Source organism: Babylonia areolata, chromosome 2 (genome assembly GCF_041734735.1).
Source record: "Babylonia areolata isolate BAREFJ2019XMU chromosome 2, ASM4173473v1, whole genome shotgun sequence".
Classification (NCBI taxonomy): Eukaryota; Metazoa; Mollusca; class Gastropoda; order Neogastropoda; family Buccinidae; genus Babylonia; species Babylonia areolata.
Genome location: NC_134877.1, coordinates 36,898,091 through 36,918,926, shown reverse-complemented (window position 1 = coordinate 36,918,926; position 20,836 = coordinate 36,898,091). Strand labels below are relative to the sequence as shown.

Sequence of the window (20,836 nt, the reverse complement as noted above, 5' to 3'; positions counted from 1 at the left end):
AAGAAAAAGTTAGTTTGAAATGTGTTCTGGCAGCAGAGGTGCAAAAGAAATATGACAGGATGGGTGATGAAGTAGAGGGGGAGGTGTCAGTTTCAAGGCTGCATCAAAGCCTATGGACTGATCCAGGATAATCAGCTTCAGTATGTCTGCTGAAGGAAATAAAGGACAGATGTCTGATGTAGTGTAGGCCCAGCCTGTGTCAGGCCTGAGAGAAAAAGGGTTGGGATGCATTATCTTTCTTTCTTTCTCAGTTTCTGATGCGTTTTTGTTTACATTCTTTCAGCCAGACTTCTGTTCATCACTGTAATGGCCATGCCCAGTTAAACCTGTATACATTTGAACATCAAACAAAACCATGAATTAGTTTATTTTCCTATTTTTTTAATTCATTTTCTTCTTCCTTTATGAGTTATTTTGCAACTTATTTTTAAAAGGATTAGTAAGCTAAAGAAAAGGTTAATTATTTTCCACGTTTTCCTTTCTTTGTTAAAGAGTTCTTTTGATCTGGTCATTGCTGCTCTTTTGTTTTCTTTCTTTCTTCTTTTCTTTTTTGCTTTCCTTGTTTTTTTCTCTATCTCTAGCTCTGTTCCTGACCATCTTTCTTCCTCTGTTTCTGGTGTTTTGGTGAGTGAGTTGTCGAGCTATAAAACAGTATATTTGGTTGATTCAGTAGCCTTCCCTCTGGACTAGTTGAACTCTCTCAGTCTTGCTCAATCCAGGAAACAGACTGTGTATACAGTGGTACACAGGCAGATGGAGTCTTGGTGCCATGCTGAAGCGAGCTGGCAGACAAGAGCCAGGTAAACTTGTGCAGTGCCACTTAAAGGGGTTGGCTGCTAGGATCCCTGCCTGGTGGTCTCTCTTAATCTCCCCCTACCTGGTGAGATGCCTTCTGATAACGTCAGGGCTGTTTAGCAGGAAATGGCTTGAAACGTCAGCGTTGGAAGGATGAAGTTGGCATTAAAAGTCATGTAATGAGGGATGTGTTTATGGGAAGTAATTTTTTTTTTCTGCCTTTAAGGGTGGAGGAATGTTAATGTGACTTCTAGTAATATAACAGCAGTTGCAGTGGTAGGATTGTAAATGAATTGTTAGAAGCTTGCATAAATTTTATGTGAAGAAGGTGAAGAAGAGAGTAACGTAACATTCTAGCACAGTAGCAGTGTACCAGTTTGAACTATTTAAGTGGTACTCTGTCATGTCATTGGAATGGCAGGAGCACACAATAAAGGGTATTCTGTATTTGAACTGTCTAGTTGTGAACAAACAAATATTGTTGCTTTTTGTACTTGCACTGGAGACAGGATTGGATGGAAGAGAAAGCTGGACATTGCAATGTATTGTGTAAGGGTAAAAGAATCCATTTGTGAGACATGCAGTACCTCACAGTGTGTGTGTGGATGATTTATGAGCCATGGTTAAGTTAATTGAGCACGCGTGTGTGGGAGAGGTGATTGGAAACATTCACAGCGGAGCATAGATTGAGCCTTGGCTGCTGTGTCTGGCATAACCGCCTGCAGCTTTCAGACCTACTAGGGCTTTTTTCCCATTTTTGTTGTTGTTCATTTTGTTTTGGAGTGCTATTATGTTTAGCACCATTTGTGGGAGTTCAGTTACTGTGGTTCAGTGGCAGTAGCCTGCCCCTTTTCCCCACCCTGACATCCTTGTTCCAGTTTATTTTCTGTGTGCATTTTATGATGCACAAATTGAAAATTACGAACAGCACTTTCATGTATTCAAGACCATTGAAAAAAAGTTGGGGGCATGGTAATGATTACAGTATGACCACCAGGGGTTAGTCCTCCACTGACATGTGTGTAGTATGAAATATGATATGCATCATGTCTTTGCACATATATGAACAGTGTGTGTTTGGGAGGGGAAGGGGGCGGGGCATGCACATGGTAACTGTAAAGAATTCCTGAGAAAGCCTTTCCCAGCATTTGTTGTGATTAATTGGTCAGAGACAGCAAGTGATTGTTGTCAGTGTTTGTTGCGCAACATCATGCTACTTCTTTGTTCAGAAAGTTGCACATTTTCAAAGAAAAGGTAGCTCTAGCAGAATTAGGGTTCATTTTGTTTTCTCGTGAGAGAGCCAGAAATGAAGTAAAGCAGTTAAAATTGTTGAAAGGCAGTGACAGGGTTTAGGACAATAAGAGTGAACTGTACACACATGGATTACCTCTTCATTTCAGTCACAACCGTCTGTCCCCCCATGTCTCCTCTGTTCTCCATGCCCAGTTTCCCACATCCCTCCCTTCCCCATTGTGTATGATCAGTTATTTTGATTCTTCTGCCCTGAAGCAGAAAGGAATTCATGTCATTTGTATTTACATATTGTGTCGATTACATTGAAATTCAGCACACTGTTTGACATTATTGTCTTTCCTTTTGTGTGAAGTGACTTTCTGTTTGACAGCAGGTTTGTGTGTACACTCTTGCACACACTTGTTTGCTTAATGTTTGTTTATCTAAGGAACAAAGGTCTTGAAATTTTACTTGTTTTTCCATATTGTATTCAGTAAAAAGTGATCTTCTTGCCCCCCTCCTCCTCAAAAGAACCCCTCCCTCCTCATATGCACTGTTGTGTTATTTGTTTTCAGCCCATAAAATTAGTTTATTTTCCAAGTACAAAAAAACAAACGCAACTACTTTTATATTTAGTCAAGCTGATTTGAAAGGTGTATCTCAACAGACTCAGCAGTCTTGCACCGATTTGGTACAGATATTAAGGAAAACAGATGTGTCTATTCAGGTCGTCTAGATATTAGTTAACGAAGATATATATGTCTTTTCTGGTCATTTTGATATTGAGCATGGATGTGTATTCACAGGGAATCTGCCAACAGACGTGTGTATGTATCATGTGATAGGGGGACAGAGGGGGATGACTCAGTGAAGCATAGCCACAAGGAGGAAGCCAGTGGAGGGGAACAGAAAAGGACACAAATGATGATCTTTCTCAAGGTGTCATTTCTGCTCACTGCTATCATGGCATGCAGGGCCAGTGACTAATGCTGTTTGAGTGATCTGAATGGGGATAGATAGGCCAGCAAAAAGATGATCAAACCATTGTGTTCAGATGTGAGTATCAGGTGTCTGCATTCATATGTTTCTACCCCCACATAAAGAACATCATAATTCAAAGTCCCATACATTATAATTGTAAATTAGGATGAACAGTTGTGTCTCAGTGATGTTTTGGGAGAAGTATTTCATTTTTAATTTCTTTTTAGACACAGCATTATAGACAGACTTTTCATAGAAACAGTATTAGCAACAGCTGTAACAGAGTATGTGGCTGTATATTAATTTTTATTACACTCTAGATAGATGCATTTGTGAACAGCTGCCATTGGTTGTGTAGCAGATAATGTACATTTTGAATATGTTCCAGGTGTAGGTTTTGACAAATGATCGGTTAGTAGTGTATTAAAATATATTGTAGTTTTTTCAAGTTTTGGATTACAAAACTACAAAATATTTATAACTGCAGTTTCCTTGTAAACTGCAGTCATCCCTTTGTGGAGCATTTGCAATTCATCCAGGGGTGATGTGGAGGGTCCCACATTCTACTTTACTCTGGTCAGTTCTTGACATGTAATTATTTCATGAGTATGTGTTTGGAAATGGGGCTGTTTAACTAGAGTGCTTGTGCTTAGCTTTTGATATTTGACTTTGATGATTGATTTGCAGTCTTATAGAAAGCACACATTTTATAGTTTGCAAACCCAGTAAATATGAGTATTTTTTGATAGATGGGGTGTTTATAAGACTCAGGGCTTAGGCTTGAGCCAGTCCCTTTACAACTGTTACTGTCACTATCTGTGTAAAAGTGCAATTGAATGTGTATGTATGCACATGTGTATGTGTGTGTGTGTGGAAAAAGAAGACAAAATGCTTGCTTGAGAATAAAATGACAATTAGAAAATAATTGAAGAAGTGTAAATTTTGCTCTGCCTCTCCTCTCTCACTTCCTATATCCATGCCTGCCCCCCACCCTTCCCCCTCCCTCTTCTTCCCTCCCCTCTCTCTGGCAGCTTCAGGTTTCTGTAAGTTTCTGTCCGTCTTTCTGATCCAACCCTCTTGCGTCTCCTCCTGCCATCGGACGACATGATGTTTTCAAAATGGACAAGTGTTTATAAATACACATGTTCTGTGTTCAGCCTAATCAGATCAGAGAACATCTGAACTGTCATTAACCTAATCAGCAAGAATGAGCTCTCAAGGTAACAGAAAATATGCTGTTACTCATTCTCATCAGTTTTGTACATCAGTTCAGTGCAGGTACAGGTGTGGGTTAAATAGTTGTGGACTTATTTTCTGGGTCATTAGGGTCATGATTATTGGAAATCACTTCAGAATCTGTGGTGAGAGAACTGGTTTGTATCAATATGCTCACCGAGAACATAATATATTTATTTACTTATTTGTTTTTCTGATAATCCTACAGCCAGAGTTGAATCAGCGCACGTGTGTGTGTGTGTGTGTGTGTGTGTGTGTGAGAGAGAGAGAGAGAGAGAGAGAGAGAGAGAGCGTGTTTGCAAGAACGAGTACGACAAAGTATCATTGTTGTATGTATTTGTCGGAAAGAATACTAAGAGTACTGCACTGTGCTTTCCCAACTTTTGCGTCAGTCAAGCCAGATTCATATTTCAGTTTCAAGGAGGTGTCAAGGCGCGCGGACTAATCCATATACGCCACACCACATGTGCGTACAGAGGGCATTCAGATATGTCACTGTCTGCGGGCGTTTATTTGCCAGAGGGGATGGGCGAATGGTTTGGGTTGTTGGAGGGGAGGCAACAAAATTCCTGGATAACTGTATGCTCGGGATGTTGTTGACGCTGTGAAGCCTCAACTTGCCGCAGTGCGTATAAATGTCATAATAACTAGATAGGGGAAAAAAAAAGAAGAAAAAAAAAAGGAAAAAAAAAGTGCAATGGATCGGCAAAAACTGGCTCCGCCGGTACAAATATGTTTTACAGCGATTCTGAACAGACTTAAGTTAGCTGCCTTAACATTCGTGAAGATAACGACAGCCTGAACGTTATGATTTGCTACTGCATTGACGTTTTTTTTGTGTGTGTGTGTCGTGGCGTAAAATTGTGCATTGAAGTGTGGGTGCGTCAATGTAAATTTATGCGCGTGTGAGCGCGACGGCATATGTGTGTGTGTGTGTGTGTGTGTGTGTGCTGTCTGCACGTGCAAGATCGCACACACGCATATATGTTTATGCTGAACATCATTATACTTTTGCTGTATGGAGAAAGCGAATGTGCTGACACGGTGGAAATGAGGATGTGGTGTAAGGGGGTGGGGTGGGGGGGGGGAGATGTGTGTGTTTGTGGACGGGGGAGGGGCTGGAGTGGTGTGTGTTGGGGGGGCGGAGATGCCGAGAGAGTGAAGGGAGATGTGTGTTTGTGGGCGGGGGAGGGGCGTGGGGGGGGGGGGGGGGGGGCTCGGCAATCGATGACCAGTAAGGGATCGATCCTTCATGCCTTGAAGTTGAAGGGAATGATGGTGAGCACACGTCGTCTGTGGGCGGCCATGCATGCTGTCGTGTCTCCCGCGCCAGATGGTGGCATAGATGTTTGTGACACAAAGACGGCCAAAAAAGGTAGATCGTGGGAGAGAGAGAGAGAGAGAAGTAGGGGGGAGGGGGCTTGGGGGGTGGGGCAAAGGGACCGCTTGCTTTCTGTCGCTGGGTCGATTGAATGACTCACCGGTATAGTAGTTTGCGTACTATCAGCGTTATGACTGTCTTTTCGTGTAAACAAATTCCTTCCTTTGCGCCCCTCCCCACCTCTCCCTCCCTTCACCTTTACTTTCCTGCAAAGCAGAGCGCTGTGAAAGTGTTGCATTTTCTCTTCATGCACACGTTCGACTGTTGCCTTATTACTTGAACGAATGATTCGACGGCGTGAGTGGTAACAAGATACCGTTCCTAATTTGTGTTTATGTTTGGTAACTTTATGCAGTTTAAAGAAATAAAACAAACAACATGATACATACGTTTGAGGTTTAGTTGGCGGTTTGGTTGGTTTACTATGGTCTTTCACCCTCCACCCTCATACCGGAAAACCTTGACCCGCCCAACTGGTACAGCCCTCACTCCCACGTGTGTGTGTGTGTGTGTGTGTGTGTGTGTGTTTGCATGCATGGGAACTTCATTGATGCAGTGATCAAATGATTACATAATGAATATCTGACACTCTCTTAACATTATATTGTTTATCTCTGTATCGCGAAGCATTACGTGTATGTTGTAAAGAAGATGGCAATAACCTGAATTTAAGTACAGCCTGGATTTTGAATTTGAAGATAGTACACGAAACTTACATGATGGAGGTTGCATTAGAAGCCGATGCCTACATTAACAGCAAATCCTTTTCGTACGTTTTATTGGTCTCGAAACCCAAGTTTAATTAAATATTTCAACCGCCTGTGTCCACGTGACTGATGGTTTTGGTGGCGTGTGGTACCACTTAAAACGGCGGGACGTGTGTATTGGGGCACGATATATATCCCGTTGAGAAAGAGAGCGAGAGCTGTGAGGGGGCGTGGAGTTAGGGTTGGGGTCAGGTTGTTGTTGAACAAAGTGCCTCGCTCCGCTCCCACCCGCTCCCCCCCCCCCCCCCCCCCCCCCCACACCCCCACCACACACACCCGCCCCCCTCAAACCCCCAACCCCCATCCGGAGAAGCTACCGGTGAGGCCATTCACCCTCATACTTCAACATCCGCACCTCCACACACACACACACATACACACACACGAACGCACACACACACACAAGCGAACGCGCGCGCACGCACACACACACGAACGCACACACACACACACACACACACACCACCCCCAGGGGAGAAAGGTAGGGGCCAAGAGAGGAGTAGAGAGCGGTTGTATTGGATGGGGCTGGGGGTATTGTGTCTAGCGTGGCGTGGTGTTGGTGGCAGGCAGGTGTGTGAGTCAGAGACTTGTCAGACGGCAGTGTGTGTGTGTGCGTGTGCGCGCGCGCGCGCGTATGTGTGTGTGTGTGCGAGCGTGCGTGCGTGTGAGGCCCGAATAAATACCGGTGAGTTAGAGAGGCCGTTGAACAACAGGCTGAAATAGGAAGAACCACCTTCAGTGCCAGCTCAGCTCCTTTTTTCGTTTCGTTTGTTGCTGCCTTGCAACTCTCAGGAAAACAACAACAACGCCACTTACCTACCTCCAGCCCCTCCCACCACATTCCCGCTACTACACCCCAACCCTCTACCCGCCACTCCCTCACACACGTACACTCACACCGCCGCCGCGCCCCTTCTCTTCCGCCCCCACCCCCCCACTCCCACCGCCATACCCCCCTTCCCCGAACCACCCAATTTTCACCGCCCGCCGCCCACACCTTCTCGTGCTATGCCGGCGGCAGTACAGGTAAAGGAGCCGGTTTTCACTACCCCCCTACCCCCACCCTCCACTACCCCCAGTCCCCTTTCACCTATTCTCCATTCTGGTGTACCCCTCTCAAACACACACGCACACATACGCGCACGCGTACTTTTACACGCGCACATACACGCGCGCGCACGCGCTCGTTCGTTCTTTAGTTTAACGTCTTTTAACTGTAAGTGATATAAGACACTTGCTCACGCACGCGCGCGCGCGCGCACACACACACACACAAACATGTGTATTCGCACAGAAACACACACACACACACATACATACAGAGGCGCGCACACACTCAGGCACACATATGAGAGGGTGTGTGTGTGGGGAGGGGGGGATTAGTTACGGCAAAGACTCTTACATATTTTTGTTATTGTTTGGTTTTTGGTTACAGGAAGTTCACAAAGGTGTAGAATTTCGTGCAAGTTGTCACTCAACTTCGCGTAAACACTTAGTTGTTTTTACCCCAACTTCGTGTAAACACTTGTTTCCTTGTTTTTACCCTTCTCACCCCCTTTGTTACCTCTTTTATTTTGCTTGCTTCGTGTGTGTGTGTGTGTGTGTGTGTGTGTTCGATGTCTGCCGAGTTTGGCGAATCGCTGTTTGTTTGTTTTTTCTTCTTTCCAGTTCTTATTTCTTCGTTTTGTCTGACGAGCGAGTCTTTCAATACTAACCTCCACCCCCACACATCCCCGACACGCCCCTTTTTTCTGCATCACACTATTTCTACCCATGATATTATCCAATCATCGGTACATGGCAATGTGTCATTGCTTATCATTTTGTCGTGGTGTGAACAGCTTTGCCTTGTTTATTGTTAGCGGAAGGTAAAAATGTCAGTTAACGTGGAGTTTGTTAGCGGTTAAAAACGGTCATTAACGAGGTAATTTGGAATTGTTACTGTGAAGCAAGGGTGTTATTTGAACTCCTCGAGGAGTGTCATTGTGTCTGTACACAGGAGTTCACTGTTGGTTTTGTTCAACACTTCAGACGTGTGTTGGAGTTACTAAAATAAAAAATAAAAAATTAAAAAGAAGAGAAGAAGAAGAAGAAGAAAAGAAAAAAAAATCAGCGGGATGCGAAAAGACATTGTTGAAGCATCTCATTTTATGGTCCGCTGTTTCTCTCGCTCTTTCAGTGTCTCTGTCTGTCTGTCTGTCTTTCTGTGTGTGTGTGTGTGTGTGTGAAATACATGTTCAATCCACTCATGAAAACACAGCTTGGGGGGATCGGTTTTTCTACGTGGTACGTGTAAACCGCTTGATATGATCAATAATGGAAGGAAAGGTTGAGGTGACCGCTGCAGAAATTGACATGATGATTATGTGAGTGGATGTTATGTGCAGCAGACACAGGCTTAAAGTATACGGTTGTGTTAAAATTTGCAAAGAACTGTCCAAGGAGAAGACAGTGCACAGACAACTACACCGCAGGGCATTAAAAAAAGTTAACATAAGTAAGCCCTACACAAGACGAATGACAGCGCGCGCGCACACACACACACACACACACACACAATACAGTAGAATTACATGTGCTTATTATTGTTATTTTTTCTTATTGGAGATCACAACGTTTTCTGTAGTGCGATCACAACGTTTTCTGCAGTGCAGAGATGTGGCGTGTGGCATTTGCAGACAGACCCACGCAGGCTCTGACACACAACCGACAGTGCAGGAGCAGTCTGGTGAACAACAGTTTTTCCAGTTCGGCGGCGCCCCAGTGACTCTTCACAGGATGCAGGGTGAAGATGAAGAGAACACAGAGTCGCCTGTGCAATAATGACAATGCAGGCAATATGCACGCGTGTGCAGTAAGGCATTTCACACACACATGCACACACACATATGCACACACACATTCACACGCACATATTCACACACGCTTACACACACACGCTTACACACACACACACACACACGCGCGCGCGCGCGCACACACACACACACGCTAACACTAACAAGCACAAACACACAGTCACACATTAACATACACAAGCACACACTAACACACACACAGACACTAACACACACACACACGCACGCATACAGTCACACATTAACATACACACAGTCACACACTAACATACACGAACACACACACACATACACACAAACCCAATTTCCATTGAAGCATGACAGTGCATGCGTTCTGTGCTCAGTCGTGTTACATGTACAGTGTACAGAGATTCACTCACTGAAGAAGAGTGGTAATGCAGATAAAAATACAATTGTATCATGATGTGTGTGGGCCCATAATTAGCATTATTTGTTCAGGATATTACCAATGGAAGAATGACACATTACAGACAAAAATACATACGTTGTAGACACAAAATATAAGCTGTTTAGTACTTTAGCGGTGCACAGTCGTATTATTTATGCCTTGAATTGATATGGAAAGCATGGCAACACAGACGAAATGTTACTGGTAATTTTCCAGAATCATCCGCACACAGAAAAAGGAGAAAGAAAAAAGACATCGCAAACTAGCGAACTAGTTCCGTGCAATGAACAGTAGCGAAATGACAATGCGCGCACGCACACACACACACACACACACACACAGCCCTCAGGGCGGATGCCAACGCAGAAAAAACAACAAAAAACGGACGTTGATGAGCAATGCCCATCCCACCCCCTCCCTCCCCACTTCACCCCTCCATATGGTTCCGGAGAGACAGGAATGATTCATATGAATCTGATTGTCCTGTCTGTCCTATTCGACCTTGGGAACAGCGTCTGGTTTTCTGCCGATGACCAGTCGTCGGTGATCGATGGTTTGGGAACTGCAGTGCGGGTGGGTGTTGTAGATTGTGTTTGTGTGCGTGTGTGTGTGTGTGCAGATGTGTGTGTGTGTGTGTGTGTGTTCAGATGTGTGTGTGTGTGTACGCGCGCATGTGTGTGTGTGTGTGTTTGCACGCGTGCGTGTGTGTGTGTGTGTGTGTGTGTGCGCGTGCGTGTACACGAAATACTTGTAATGAAAAGTTAAAAAGGTAAAAAAGAAATCGTTATGTACACGCACACACCCATACCTTCACACGCATACACATAATGCCTAGGACTGGGCGCACGCACGCACGTTACAAATAAACACACGACTATTAAAAAAAAGTGTTTTAATATTTTGTGCCACCTGTCGCACAACTGACAGTGAGAACAGACAACTCCAGGAGCCAGTTGTTGGAATGAGAACGTGTCGCCTGGTAGTGGTGCTCAGTACGCCAGACAGAAAGTTTGCTGGAAAAGAGATTTGAAGGACCTAGGTGTTTACACAGTAACTTTTACAGCTGAGTGTATTCTCAGTAGAGAACAAAACGTCAGTGAATCATACACATGAGAGCAAAAATCTCAAAAGCTTTGCTCTAAAAAGGGTAGGAGAGAGGGAGGTAGGAGGAGGTTGGCGGGGAAGAGGGTGGGGGTGGGGGCAAAAGAAAATATTGGTTGCTGACAGAGCTTTCTGGAATTTGGAAGTGATCGAATTACTGTTGGGATAAATCCATGGAATGTCATGTTTGTGTTGTGCTCCTGCATCCAGGCGCAAAGCGCACATGAATATGATTAGTATTCTGTGTTTATCTGTGTGTGTGTGTGTGACTCTCTCTCTCTCTCTCTCTCACATTCGCTCATACATAAACAAATATAAGTAAACAGAGAGAGAGAGAGAGAGAGTCGTGGTGACGGGATGGCTGCGGATTGTTTGTTTGCCAGCAGGAGAGAGAGGCTGAAAAGAGGGGGAAAAAAGCGATGTATGTGTGCGTGCGCGCGCGTGCGCCTCTTCGTGTGTGTGTTTGTGTGTGTGTGTGTGTGTGTGTGTGTGTGTGCTGCACAGGGGGTGGAGGGAGAAGCTGAACAAACAGCCCATACAAACCATTATTGAATTAAAGCGCTACAACATTGATGGACCCCCTCCCCCTCTAATATCCCTGCGTCTCAGTTTCTGTGCTGTGCCCCGTCTGTCGATAGGTTGGTCGGTCTGTCTGCCTGTCGGTCGGTCAGACTGTGTCACTGTCTCTCTCTGTATCTCTGCATGCCAGTTCTTCTTTCTCTGTCTGTTTCTGTCTGTCTGTCTGTCTCTCACTCTCTGCATAATGCTATGCTCTTTGAGAGATCAAAGAGGATTTTGCCACGGGTGCACATCTAAGGGAAATTCCGTTTACCCCACCCCCCGGCTGTACCCGGCCATTTTTTCTTTTTTTGCTTCTCACCCTTTTCCATCCTTTCCTTTTCATCACTTTTTTTTTTCTTTTTATCTTTCTTGGACCACTGCCAATTTGTCCATCTCGCTGTGCCAGCAAAAGGGGAGTCTATCGGGTTGGACTTGGGTACGGGGCAGGTCATTTTGGGGGAATTTCCACCCCCCTGCTTGGATGAAGCCTGTCTGCTTCAGCAGTTTATATCGATCTGTCTGTGAGTCTATGTGTGTCTGTGGATGGCGGCAGAGCCCCCTTCTCCACCACCCACCCACACCCTCCTTTGCCTCCTGGGCATTGCGGCTGGCTGTGGTGTGTGTGTGAGGTGAGGTGGTCTGGCGCGGCTCTTGATGGATTGCCAGGTCAGCCCTGTCAGAGTTTTTCACCTTGGGTTGTGCGCGCATGCGTGTGCACGCACACGCATTTTACACAAGCACATGCAAGCATACGCATACATTAGCACACACACACACGCACACACACAAACACGCGAGCGCTTGCGCGCACAAACACACGCACGCTCTCTCTTTCGCACTCACGCGCGCACACACACACACTCCTCTCTTTCTGTCTGTCTCTGTTCCTTCCCGGTTCCCCATCTCTCTTTCTCTCCACCCCCTCCTCCGTTCTGTCACCCTCACCCTCTGTATCTCTCTCTTCCATCTTCAGTCTTGTCTCCGTCTCCCCTTCATCACTTCCACCCCCCTCCCCACCCACATCCTGTATTGGAAAGTACAGTCGATAAGTGAGAGAAGTTGACCCGTTGGTCGGTGGTTGTCGGTGGAAGTGACCCCAACGGTGTTGTCTCGCACGTCCAGACGAGACTTGCGTCACATGACTTGTGCAAATTCACGTCCTCTGTTACCCCGCGCATTGGCGCTTGTGGATTCCTGTTGTCACCCTCCATCTTCACACTGGCATGCAAAAAAACACGTTCATGTGCACATGACTGGCGGCATGTGGAATGGAAAAAAAGAAGAAAGACTGTGTGCATGACGCATGCATGTTTGTGTGACTGTGAGTGAGATTGGAATGCACACCACGTACTGGCGTGCATGTTAGAAATGCAGACATGCGTGCTTTGCGCACAGAGCTTGTGCTGTACCTGCGTGCGCACACAGTCGAACAGTCGCATGCACGCGCGCGCAGTGTTGTGCAGAGGCTGATGTGGACAGACATATCCACATGCAGCAACATAATTGCAGTATGCGAACACAGAACAGTCACACACACACACACACACACACACATGCATACACGCACGCGCACGCACACTCCACGCATGCACATTCACACGCTTGCATGAACACACAGACTCACATTCAATTTCACCTTGCCCCTTCAACGAATCTCCTGTTTCCCTCTTTCCCTCCGCTTTCTCCCCGTTTACCATTACTTAAGAGTGGAAAGACATAGAATAATTCTACTACTACTGCTACTGCTGCTGCTGCTAATACTACTTCTACAATTACTACCACTATTGCTACCACACTACGACTACTACAACTGCTACCACCACCACCACGCACACAATAAGCACAGTCTCTCTCCTCTCCTCTTTGCCACGCCCCCCTCCTCAGTAGTCTTCCCCCCCCCCAACCCCCCGCAGCCCCTTTCCCTCCCTCCACTGCCCCCCCTCCCTCGGCAGCAGTCTTCCTCCCTCTGCCTCCCCCCCCCCTCCCGTTCCCTCCCGACGCGCTTCCTTTTGCACTCGCTATCAGCATGCCAGCGGTGGTCAGTCCGCAACAAAAGTCAGGGTGAGGAGTGGAACATCGGAACTCACTGACTGGAGCCTGCCCTTTCCTTGCTACTGCATCTCTCATCAGAGGGCTGAGGGGCCTACCGGTCAGTCAACACTGCCCCGCCCGTCCTCACACTGTGGCCTTGGATTATGCTTGTGGACCCCCAGTTAGTTAAGGTCACCTGCTACACCTTTGTCTTGCTACAGTAAAACGTATGGATAAAAAAAAAGATTAAAAAAAAAAAGAAAGAAAAAAGAAAAGGCCATGGTAGTTTTATGATTGCATTTGATGGATTTGCCCTGGATATGTGAACTCTACCATATTACCCATTTTATGGCTTGATTGTTGGGAGAGACGTATTTTCAGTGCGTATAATATTCTACTGTTGTACTTAATGACTTTGCACTCGATATGTGAACTCTGCTGTGCCATTGAACCCCTATTATGGATTGATTGTTGGGTTCCAGTGAAGTGTATTGAGTATGAGTTGGGTATTGCGGAATGTGTTGGGTTCCAGTGAAGAATTTTCAGTATGTGTTGGGTATTGCAGTATGTGTTGGGTTCTTAGAAGTATTTAAAGTACTATACCACTGTAGTTGAATACTGTGATACGGAAAGAGGTGCAGAGTGGTGGTGCTGCTGTTTTTGCTGACTGCAGTGATACAGAGCAGTGCAGCGTGACACAGAATGTTTGCAGCTTGCTGTTCAATGCTGTGCAGTTGACACAGTGAATTGTTTGTCAATATCAACACTCACGTGCTGTTTAAAAATCGAATGTGCTTAATTTTTGTATACATATATATATATTTTTTTTATAGCATATGCATGGGTGTGTACACACACACAAACATACAGGTGGGTGCACAGAGTAGTGTATTCAAGCTTAAGTGCAGGTGAACACACATGCACATACATGCAGATACAGCTTGTAAGGCAGTGCAACACACACAGACACAGACACAGACACACACACACACACACACACACACACACACACACACACACACACACCCCACCCTCCCCCAACCCCCTTTTTTATTTCCTTTATTAAAAGAAAAAAGAAAATTATGATCGTGTGATATTACTGATAGCGAAAAGACGCCAAACTAAAGACTGAACACACACACTCAAGTTCAGCCACATAAATGACACTGACTTGCAGATACACGCAATGCAGATGGATATGTACACTGCACAGGCAACGTAGCCCCAAGACGAATTCATACACAATAGTATGCACAACACATTGGTTCTTATGCCTACCAAGGTTTCTTTATATGTTCAGTTTTTCCAAAGCTCAGTTATAACCTTGTAACCTCCCAACACAGGCTCAGAACAACAGCAAGAACAATGGAAGCCAACGCCCAAGTCAATTTGTGAAGCTGGGCTGACAGAAAGATAGAGCCGAGAGAGAAGAGAGAGAGAGAGAGAGAGAGGCCGGTTTGTCAGTCTGTCCTGTTGGCAGCCACACAGTGCTGCATTGTAGTTAACAGGATGTAGCATGGTGTGGGGTGTGGTGTGAGGAAACGGTCACATCACTCACACTGGCTCCTGGGTCACATATCCGCTCATCATGCAGCTTCCCTTGGGTTTGGGGCAGAGAGATTTAGAGAGGGGGTGGGGGTGGGGGGCAAGCTTGCCAGGGAAATTGTCAATATTGGATGGGCAGCAGTCTGGCCTGACACACTGCCCCTGGTAATTTGATCATAATGCTCTCATTTTGATCCTCTTAAAAAAAGGAGAAAAAAAAAGAAAAAAAAGAATCAAAGCAATACAGTGGTTGTTATGCCATTCGTGTTGCTTTGAAACAAAGTCTGTTTAAGTTTAAATGTCAAAAGTTCTTTTAAAAAAGAATTCAGGGCATATGGTTGGGGTGTGGGGGTGAGGGCTCTTTAGGAGTCCAATTTCATGAATTACCACACCCCTCCAACGTCCCCCCTCTATTCCCCCCCCCCCCCCCCCAAAAAAAAAGTAGAAATGGATGAAGAATCAACATGAGAGAAAAATATTCGATCATCAGTGACTGTTAGCATTTTTCTGGAGTATTTTATACACAGCAGAAATAATCAAATTGAGAGCTACACTGGATGTTTACCAGTGCAGACATCATGGAGATGAATTACTGTGTATTTTGTCTCTGCTTGTGTAGTACACATACACACATGCATGTGCCCAGGCATACAGGACATAGTTGTGCTCTTATTTACACACTCACACACATAGACAAATAATTATACCCACACACACAACACACATACACCCTTCCTCTTCCCCCCCCCCCCCCCTCCCCCCCCCCACACAACACACACACATACGCACACACACACACACATGCGCACGCACACATATTCTTATTCACATGTGATACACATAAACCCACAATTATGTGAGCAATATATATATATATATATCTGCGTCTGTCTCTGTCTCCCGCATACACATACACACACACACAAAGGAAGCATCCCCATACACACATATATACTCACACACCACTCTTTTGTATTGCATTGGCCCAGTACATTAGCGAGCTGTATCAGTGGTTGGTTTGGGCTTGAACTGTTTTGTTTCCACCCCTTGGATGCTGGTTTATGGACTGACTGCAGCTGACAGTGTTAATTGTTGGGTTCTGCATGGTTAATGAAGTGATAGGGGTAGAATGTGTTCACAGTACAAGACTATCGATAAGTGGATGTGTATAAATGTGTCCAGATATGAATGCTGTGTGTGTGTGTGTGTAAGTGCTGGGTGTTTGGGTGTGTTTATGTTGTTTGTACATTGATATATATATATATATATATATATATATATATATATATATATATATATATATATATATATATATCAATGTGGGGAGGGGGTAGGGTATGTTTGTGTGTATGTGGACTTGTATGGTCCTTTGAGACACACACACACATGCATGCTTGCACACACACACACACACATGCGCACAGACAACAGCACAGTGAATATTTAAAATTTGGGGTGAATTTTGTCAGGGTTGTACATGTTAGGGCAGATGGTGAATACACCAGCTCATACATCGGCGATGCATGTAGGTCAGCAACCTCTTACAGTTTGCAGCGGATATTGATTTGTTTCACTCACCGCTGTGTGGTTTCGCATGGCTGGGCTAAGAACCAGCGAATATTGGCGATGAAACTGGTGCACATTGTCAATCATGCTTTGTCACACTAACAGAAGGAATAACTCACAACTGTAAGTGTAACCGTAAACCAACTGGACTGTCCAGCTGAGGTTTGAAAGAAGATTGTACATTAGCAGTGGACTGTTGAAAATTGTTGAGACAGGACATGTTTCCAGGTCACGGATGTGGGACTTTAAAAACATGGCAGGTTAGGATATGATCACTGTTATGTGACCACCACATATATGCAAGAAACATTATCGACATGATTATTTGGTCTTTAAAAAAAAAAAAAAGATGTTATATTGTTACCTCACTTACTGTCTTTGCTTAGACTTTTCTTTTTAACAGAACTTTACCCAGTTATTTTTATTATCTAATGCAAGACAGTCATTTTATGAAATTGGAAAACACGCAAACATATGCACGCACACAAACACGCGTTTGCACACACACACTCACACACACAGACACACAGGCACAGATAGACACATACACACTGACACACACACACACGGACACAGACAGACAGACACACGCACGCACGCATGCACTTACAAACAGACACACACACACACACACACACCAGGAAATTCTGTCCATGAGTTTCTTCATCAGCCAGACCCAGGTTTCCCTACTTGTGTCTGAACTTTGCTATGCATGGTTAGCTCCTGAACAGACTACAGCCCAGGTAACTAGTTGAACAAGGGAGAGTCAGAGGACGGGAAGAGAAGGGGGATATGGGGAAGGGATGGAGATGGGGTAGGGAAGGGGTAGGGGAAGGATCCAGGAGTTGGGGTGGGGGGAGAGGTTGCTGTGTACTATGCACTGTACTGCACTGCCCCTGTCGGTGTCCTTGTTGTGAGGTCATTGCTCTTTTTTTGAATAATTATATATATATATATATATATATATATATATATGTTCTGTTCATTCATTCATATGGGTATCTAAAGGTACTGGTATCCTTTGGGCTCATTCTACCACCACAACCAACAACAAAACCACCACTACTTCCACTACTACAATAACAAGAGATGACCTGGAGGAGTAAAAATGGGAAAAGTGGCTGTCCTGTCAAGTAAAATAATGTGCCGGGGTGTGTGGGTGCATGTATATAACTATGCATGGTGCACGCATGAATGATATGCATGCACGTTTATCACCTAACCTGTTGTGAAATTCTTGCATTGCAGGCAGTTGCCTGGCAGCTGTATGTGATGTTTAATTAATGGAAAAAGTCTTGTAGACCTAAGTTTGTCAAGGAGCATCAAATAACTGAACAGTGAACAGAAATGAAGTTAAAACTTCCCAGAAATGAGAAATACGGACAACTAAAACTTCATGGAGATGGAGCTTACGCCTCATTTCTAAACAAATCATCACAGAAATGAAGCAAATGAGAAATGAAGTGAAGCTAAAACTTCACACACAAAAATGAAGCTAAAAATGCCAGGGAAATTGAAGATTGTGGGTTTGCTGTGTGGACAGGTGACGGAAGCCTCCTAACCCTCCAGCATGCAGATCAAAGCTCCCCGTGACTGGCAGCCAGAGGATGCCAGGGCACGCCAGGTCAACGCCCCACCTGTCCACTCCCGCTACCGCAAGTTCGACCTGTACCGCAGTGTGCAGCAGTTCTTCCACATTGATAACCACGCTATCCAGGTGAGAAGGTGGTTTTTTTTTGTGTGTGTGTGTGTTTTGTTTTCCTCTCTGGACCGTGCTCAGGTCTTGGGTTTCTGTAAAAAAAAAAAAAAAATTTAAAGTATTAGCTGCTCTTAAAATTTGTTTAGATCTTTATGTAGGAAAGTATGTGTTTGTGTTGGAAAGTATATTGGACAGGTGTGTTGTGTTAGAAAGTATATTGTGAAATTGTGTTGTTTTAGAAAGTATATTGTATGAGTGTGTTGTGTTAAAAAGTATATTGTATGAGTGTGATGTGTTAGAAAGTATATTGTATGAGTGTGTTGTGTTAGAAAGTATATTGTATTAGCATGTTGTGTTGGTGAAGTATATTGTATGAGGATGAAATGTTAGAAAGTACATTGTGTATGTTGTGTTAGAAAGTATATTGCATGAGTTTGTTGTGTTTTTCCCCCATAATAATGTGGATCAGCTGAATTTTATAAAGTTATTAAATCCACATGCAGTTTGCTGTTTTATGCCCAGCTGTGACATGGGGTCATGATCATACTGGAACACATCAAGTTCCTTGGTACACACATTGTGTGGCCTTTGTGAAAACTGATGCACCAGCATTGTAATCAATGCAAGGAGCTGTTCTGACACTGAACATGTCTGGTTTTAGACATGATGGGATTGGCTTCCGAAAGATAGGGACAGGGCAGCATAGTTTGCTGAGGTTGAAGAGGAGCAGGTCAGTTTTCTTCACCTTCATCACTTCACAACCATAGCCATGGCTGTGCACATAGAGAGAATGAGGTCACTGAAAATGAGGTGATTAAATGATTATCTGATCTTCAGCACCACAAAGAAGTGATTTTACGAGACCAAAGTTGAAAAACACAGAAAACTGTTGTGGTGGTGTTTATTTATTCATCCATTAACATTGGTGCAATCAAAATTGCTTGTCTTTGTCTTTGTGGTGCTGAAGATTAGATACACAGTAAAGGATGCTGTAGTCCATCTCCGCATTTGATTGGCACTGAAATAATTATTTTTAAAAAGTATCCAGCTGATACCCTGTCCCTTAAAAAAAGCCAGACTGTCAGAGTGCTGGGAGTGAAAACCAACCTACACATAAAACCCCACATGTACAAACAACAGATATAGGATCTCACTGCACAGTACACAAACACACATGAAGAAGAGTCAGATATAGCCCACACTTCCTTCCCACTTCCACATTCCAGAAACTGCTTGGAAAACAGACCTGAAGAGGTAGAGGAAGTCCAGGAAGGTGGGGGAAAGAGCGGTGGGGGTCGGATGCAGAGAGGGAGGAGGGGGAGTATGGGTTTGAAGGGAGGAAAAAAACAACAACAAAAAAACAATCCAGAAAACCCCCAACAAAACACAGCATTTAACTATTTATAGTAAGGTAGCCTGAGCATGATTTCTGGTCTTTTGTTGAGATCCAGACTTTCGTTTTAACATTCTCTGCCGTTGGTTAATGGAAATGGCAGATGGAAAATGTGTACCTCGTATTGCCAGTACCTGGAGAGGTGAGAGTTGGTGGGAAGTGGTCAGTACTTGTTGAATTGTATCCCAAGGATGTGTAGGTTTTGTGGTTCAAATCCTGCTAGTGTCCAGCACGTTAAGACTAAGGGCGGAGATTTTCCCTGTCACTGTGTGTGTGTGTGTGTGTGTGTGTGTGTGTGTTTGCATGCATGCCTGGGTGTGTTCAGATCTGTCAGTGTCTAAACCTTTTCGCAAGTACACATGTGGGGGGTGGAGGATGAGGGAGTTGAACAAATGGCTTCTTGTCTAAAATCACAGTTACGGCAAGATATTAAACAAAAGAATGAAGAAGAAGAAGAAAGAATGAACATGTGAGAAGACAACAGGTGTACAACAAAGATATTCATATCCAATAACAACAACAACAAGAACAACTCACTTCACATGTGAACATTGTGTGGTGGGCGGGTGTAGTGGGCAGTTGAATAAATGATGAGATGCTAAACAAAAGAATGAAGAAGAAAAAAAATTGAACATGTAAAAAGACAGCAGGTGTACAACAGACCAGTGCAAGCAAGTGCGGGATCTCATCTGTCAGCTAATAGGCAACATGATTTGATCATCTGTCGGCTGGTGTTAAGCACAGAGCGAAAAGAGATGACTGACAGCATACTGTGTGTTGGAACAGGTGGCCCAGACTGATCATGACAACTTCAGAGATCTCATTTACCACCTGGTCTACAGCTTCAACCTGCAGTCAGACCTGGAGAAAACCAGGTGGGCAGTGGAGCAGAGGGGATGGTGGGAGGGGAGGGCTTTGTTTCTTTCTTTTCTCTTTCTTTTTACTATGTAAAGAGCAGCATGCTGGTTTGTGTCTGTTCTGATGCTTTTGGGATCAAGACTGAAGAGAGCATAACATTTGGTGTAATGATGATTAAGTGAAGATGTGTTATGCTGCATTTCTTGTAATGAAGTAATGTAAGAAAACGGGTGTTTTTGCAACACACACTTGCATTTGTCATGTCTATGCATGCACGCTCACACACACACACATGCATGTACACACTCTTAATGCTTAGACATGCGCTCACACATGCACTTAAACTTTTCCACACATTCACCACTAGATTTCCTGACAACTGTAATGTCGTCAATATTTGTATATAAAACTCCAACCTTATC

The 20,836-nt window shown here is 44.4% G+C and overlaps 1 protein-coding gene across 3 annotated transcripts in view; it reads left to right on the top strand.

The window, feature by feature from the left end:
• Positions 1–20,836, top strand: part of LOC143300816 (uncharacterized) — a 54,074-nt gene that overhangs the window by 11,519 nt on the left and 21,719 nt on the right. For all 3 annotated transcript variants that reach the window (XM_076614762.1, XM_076614749.1, XM_076614756.1), the window contains exons 2-3: positions 18,008–18,181; positions 20,343–20,431. In XM_076614762.1, coding sequence (XP_076470877.1) covers positions 18,035–18,181; positions 20,343–20,431 — 236 coding nt within the window. In that variant the 5' untranslated portion in view covers positions 18,008–18,034. The remainder of the gene's footprint in view (positions 1–18,007; positions 18,182–20,342; positions 20,432–20,836) is intronic.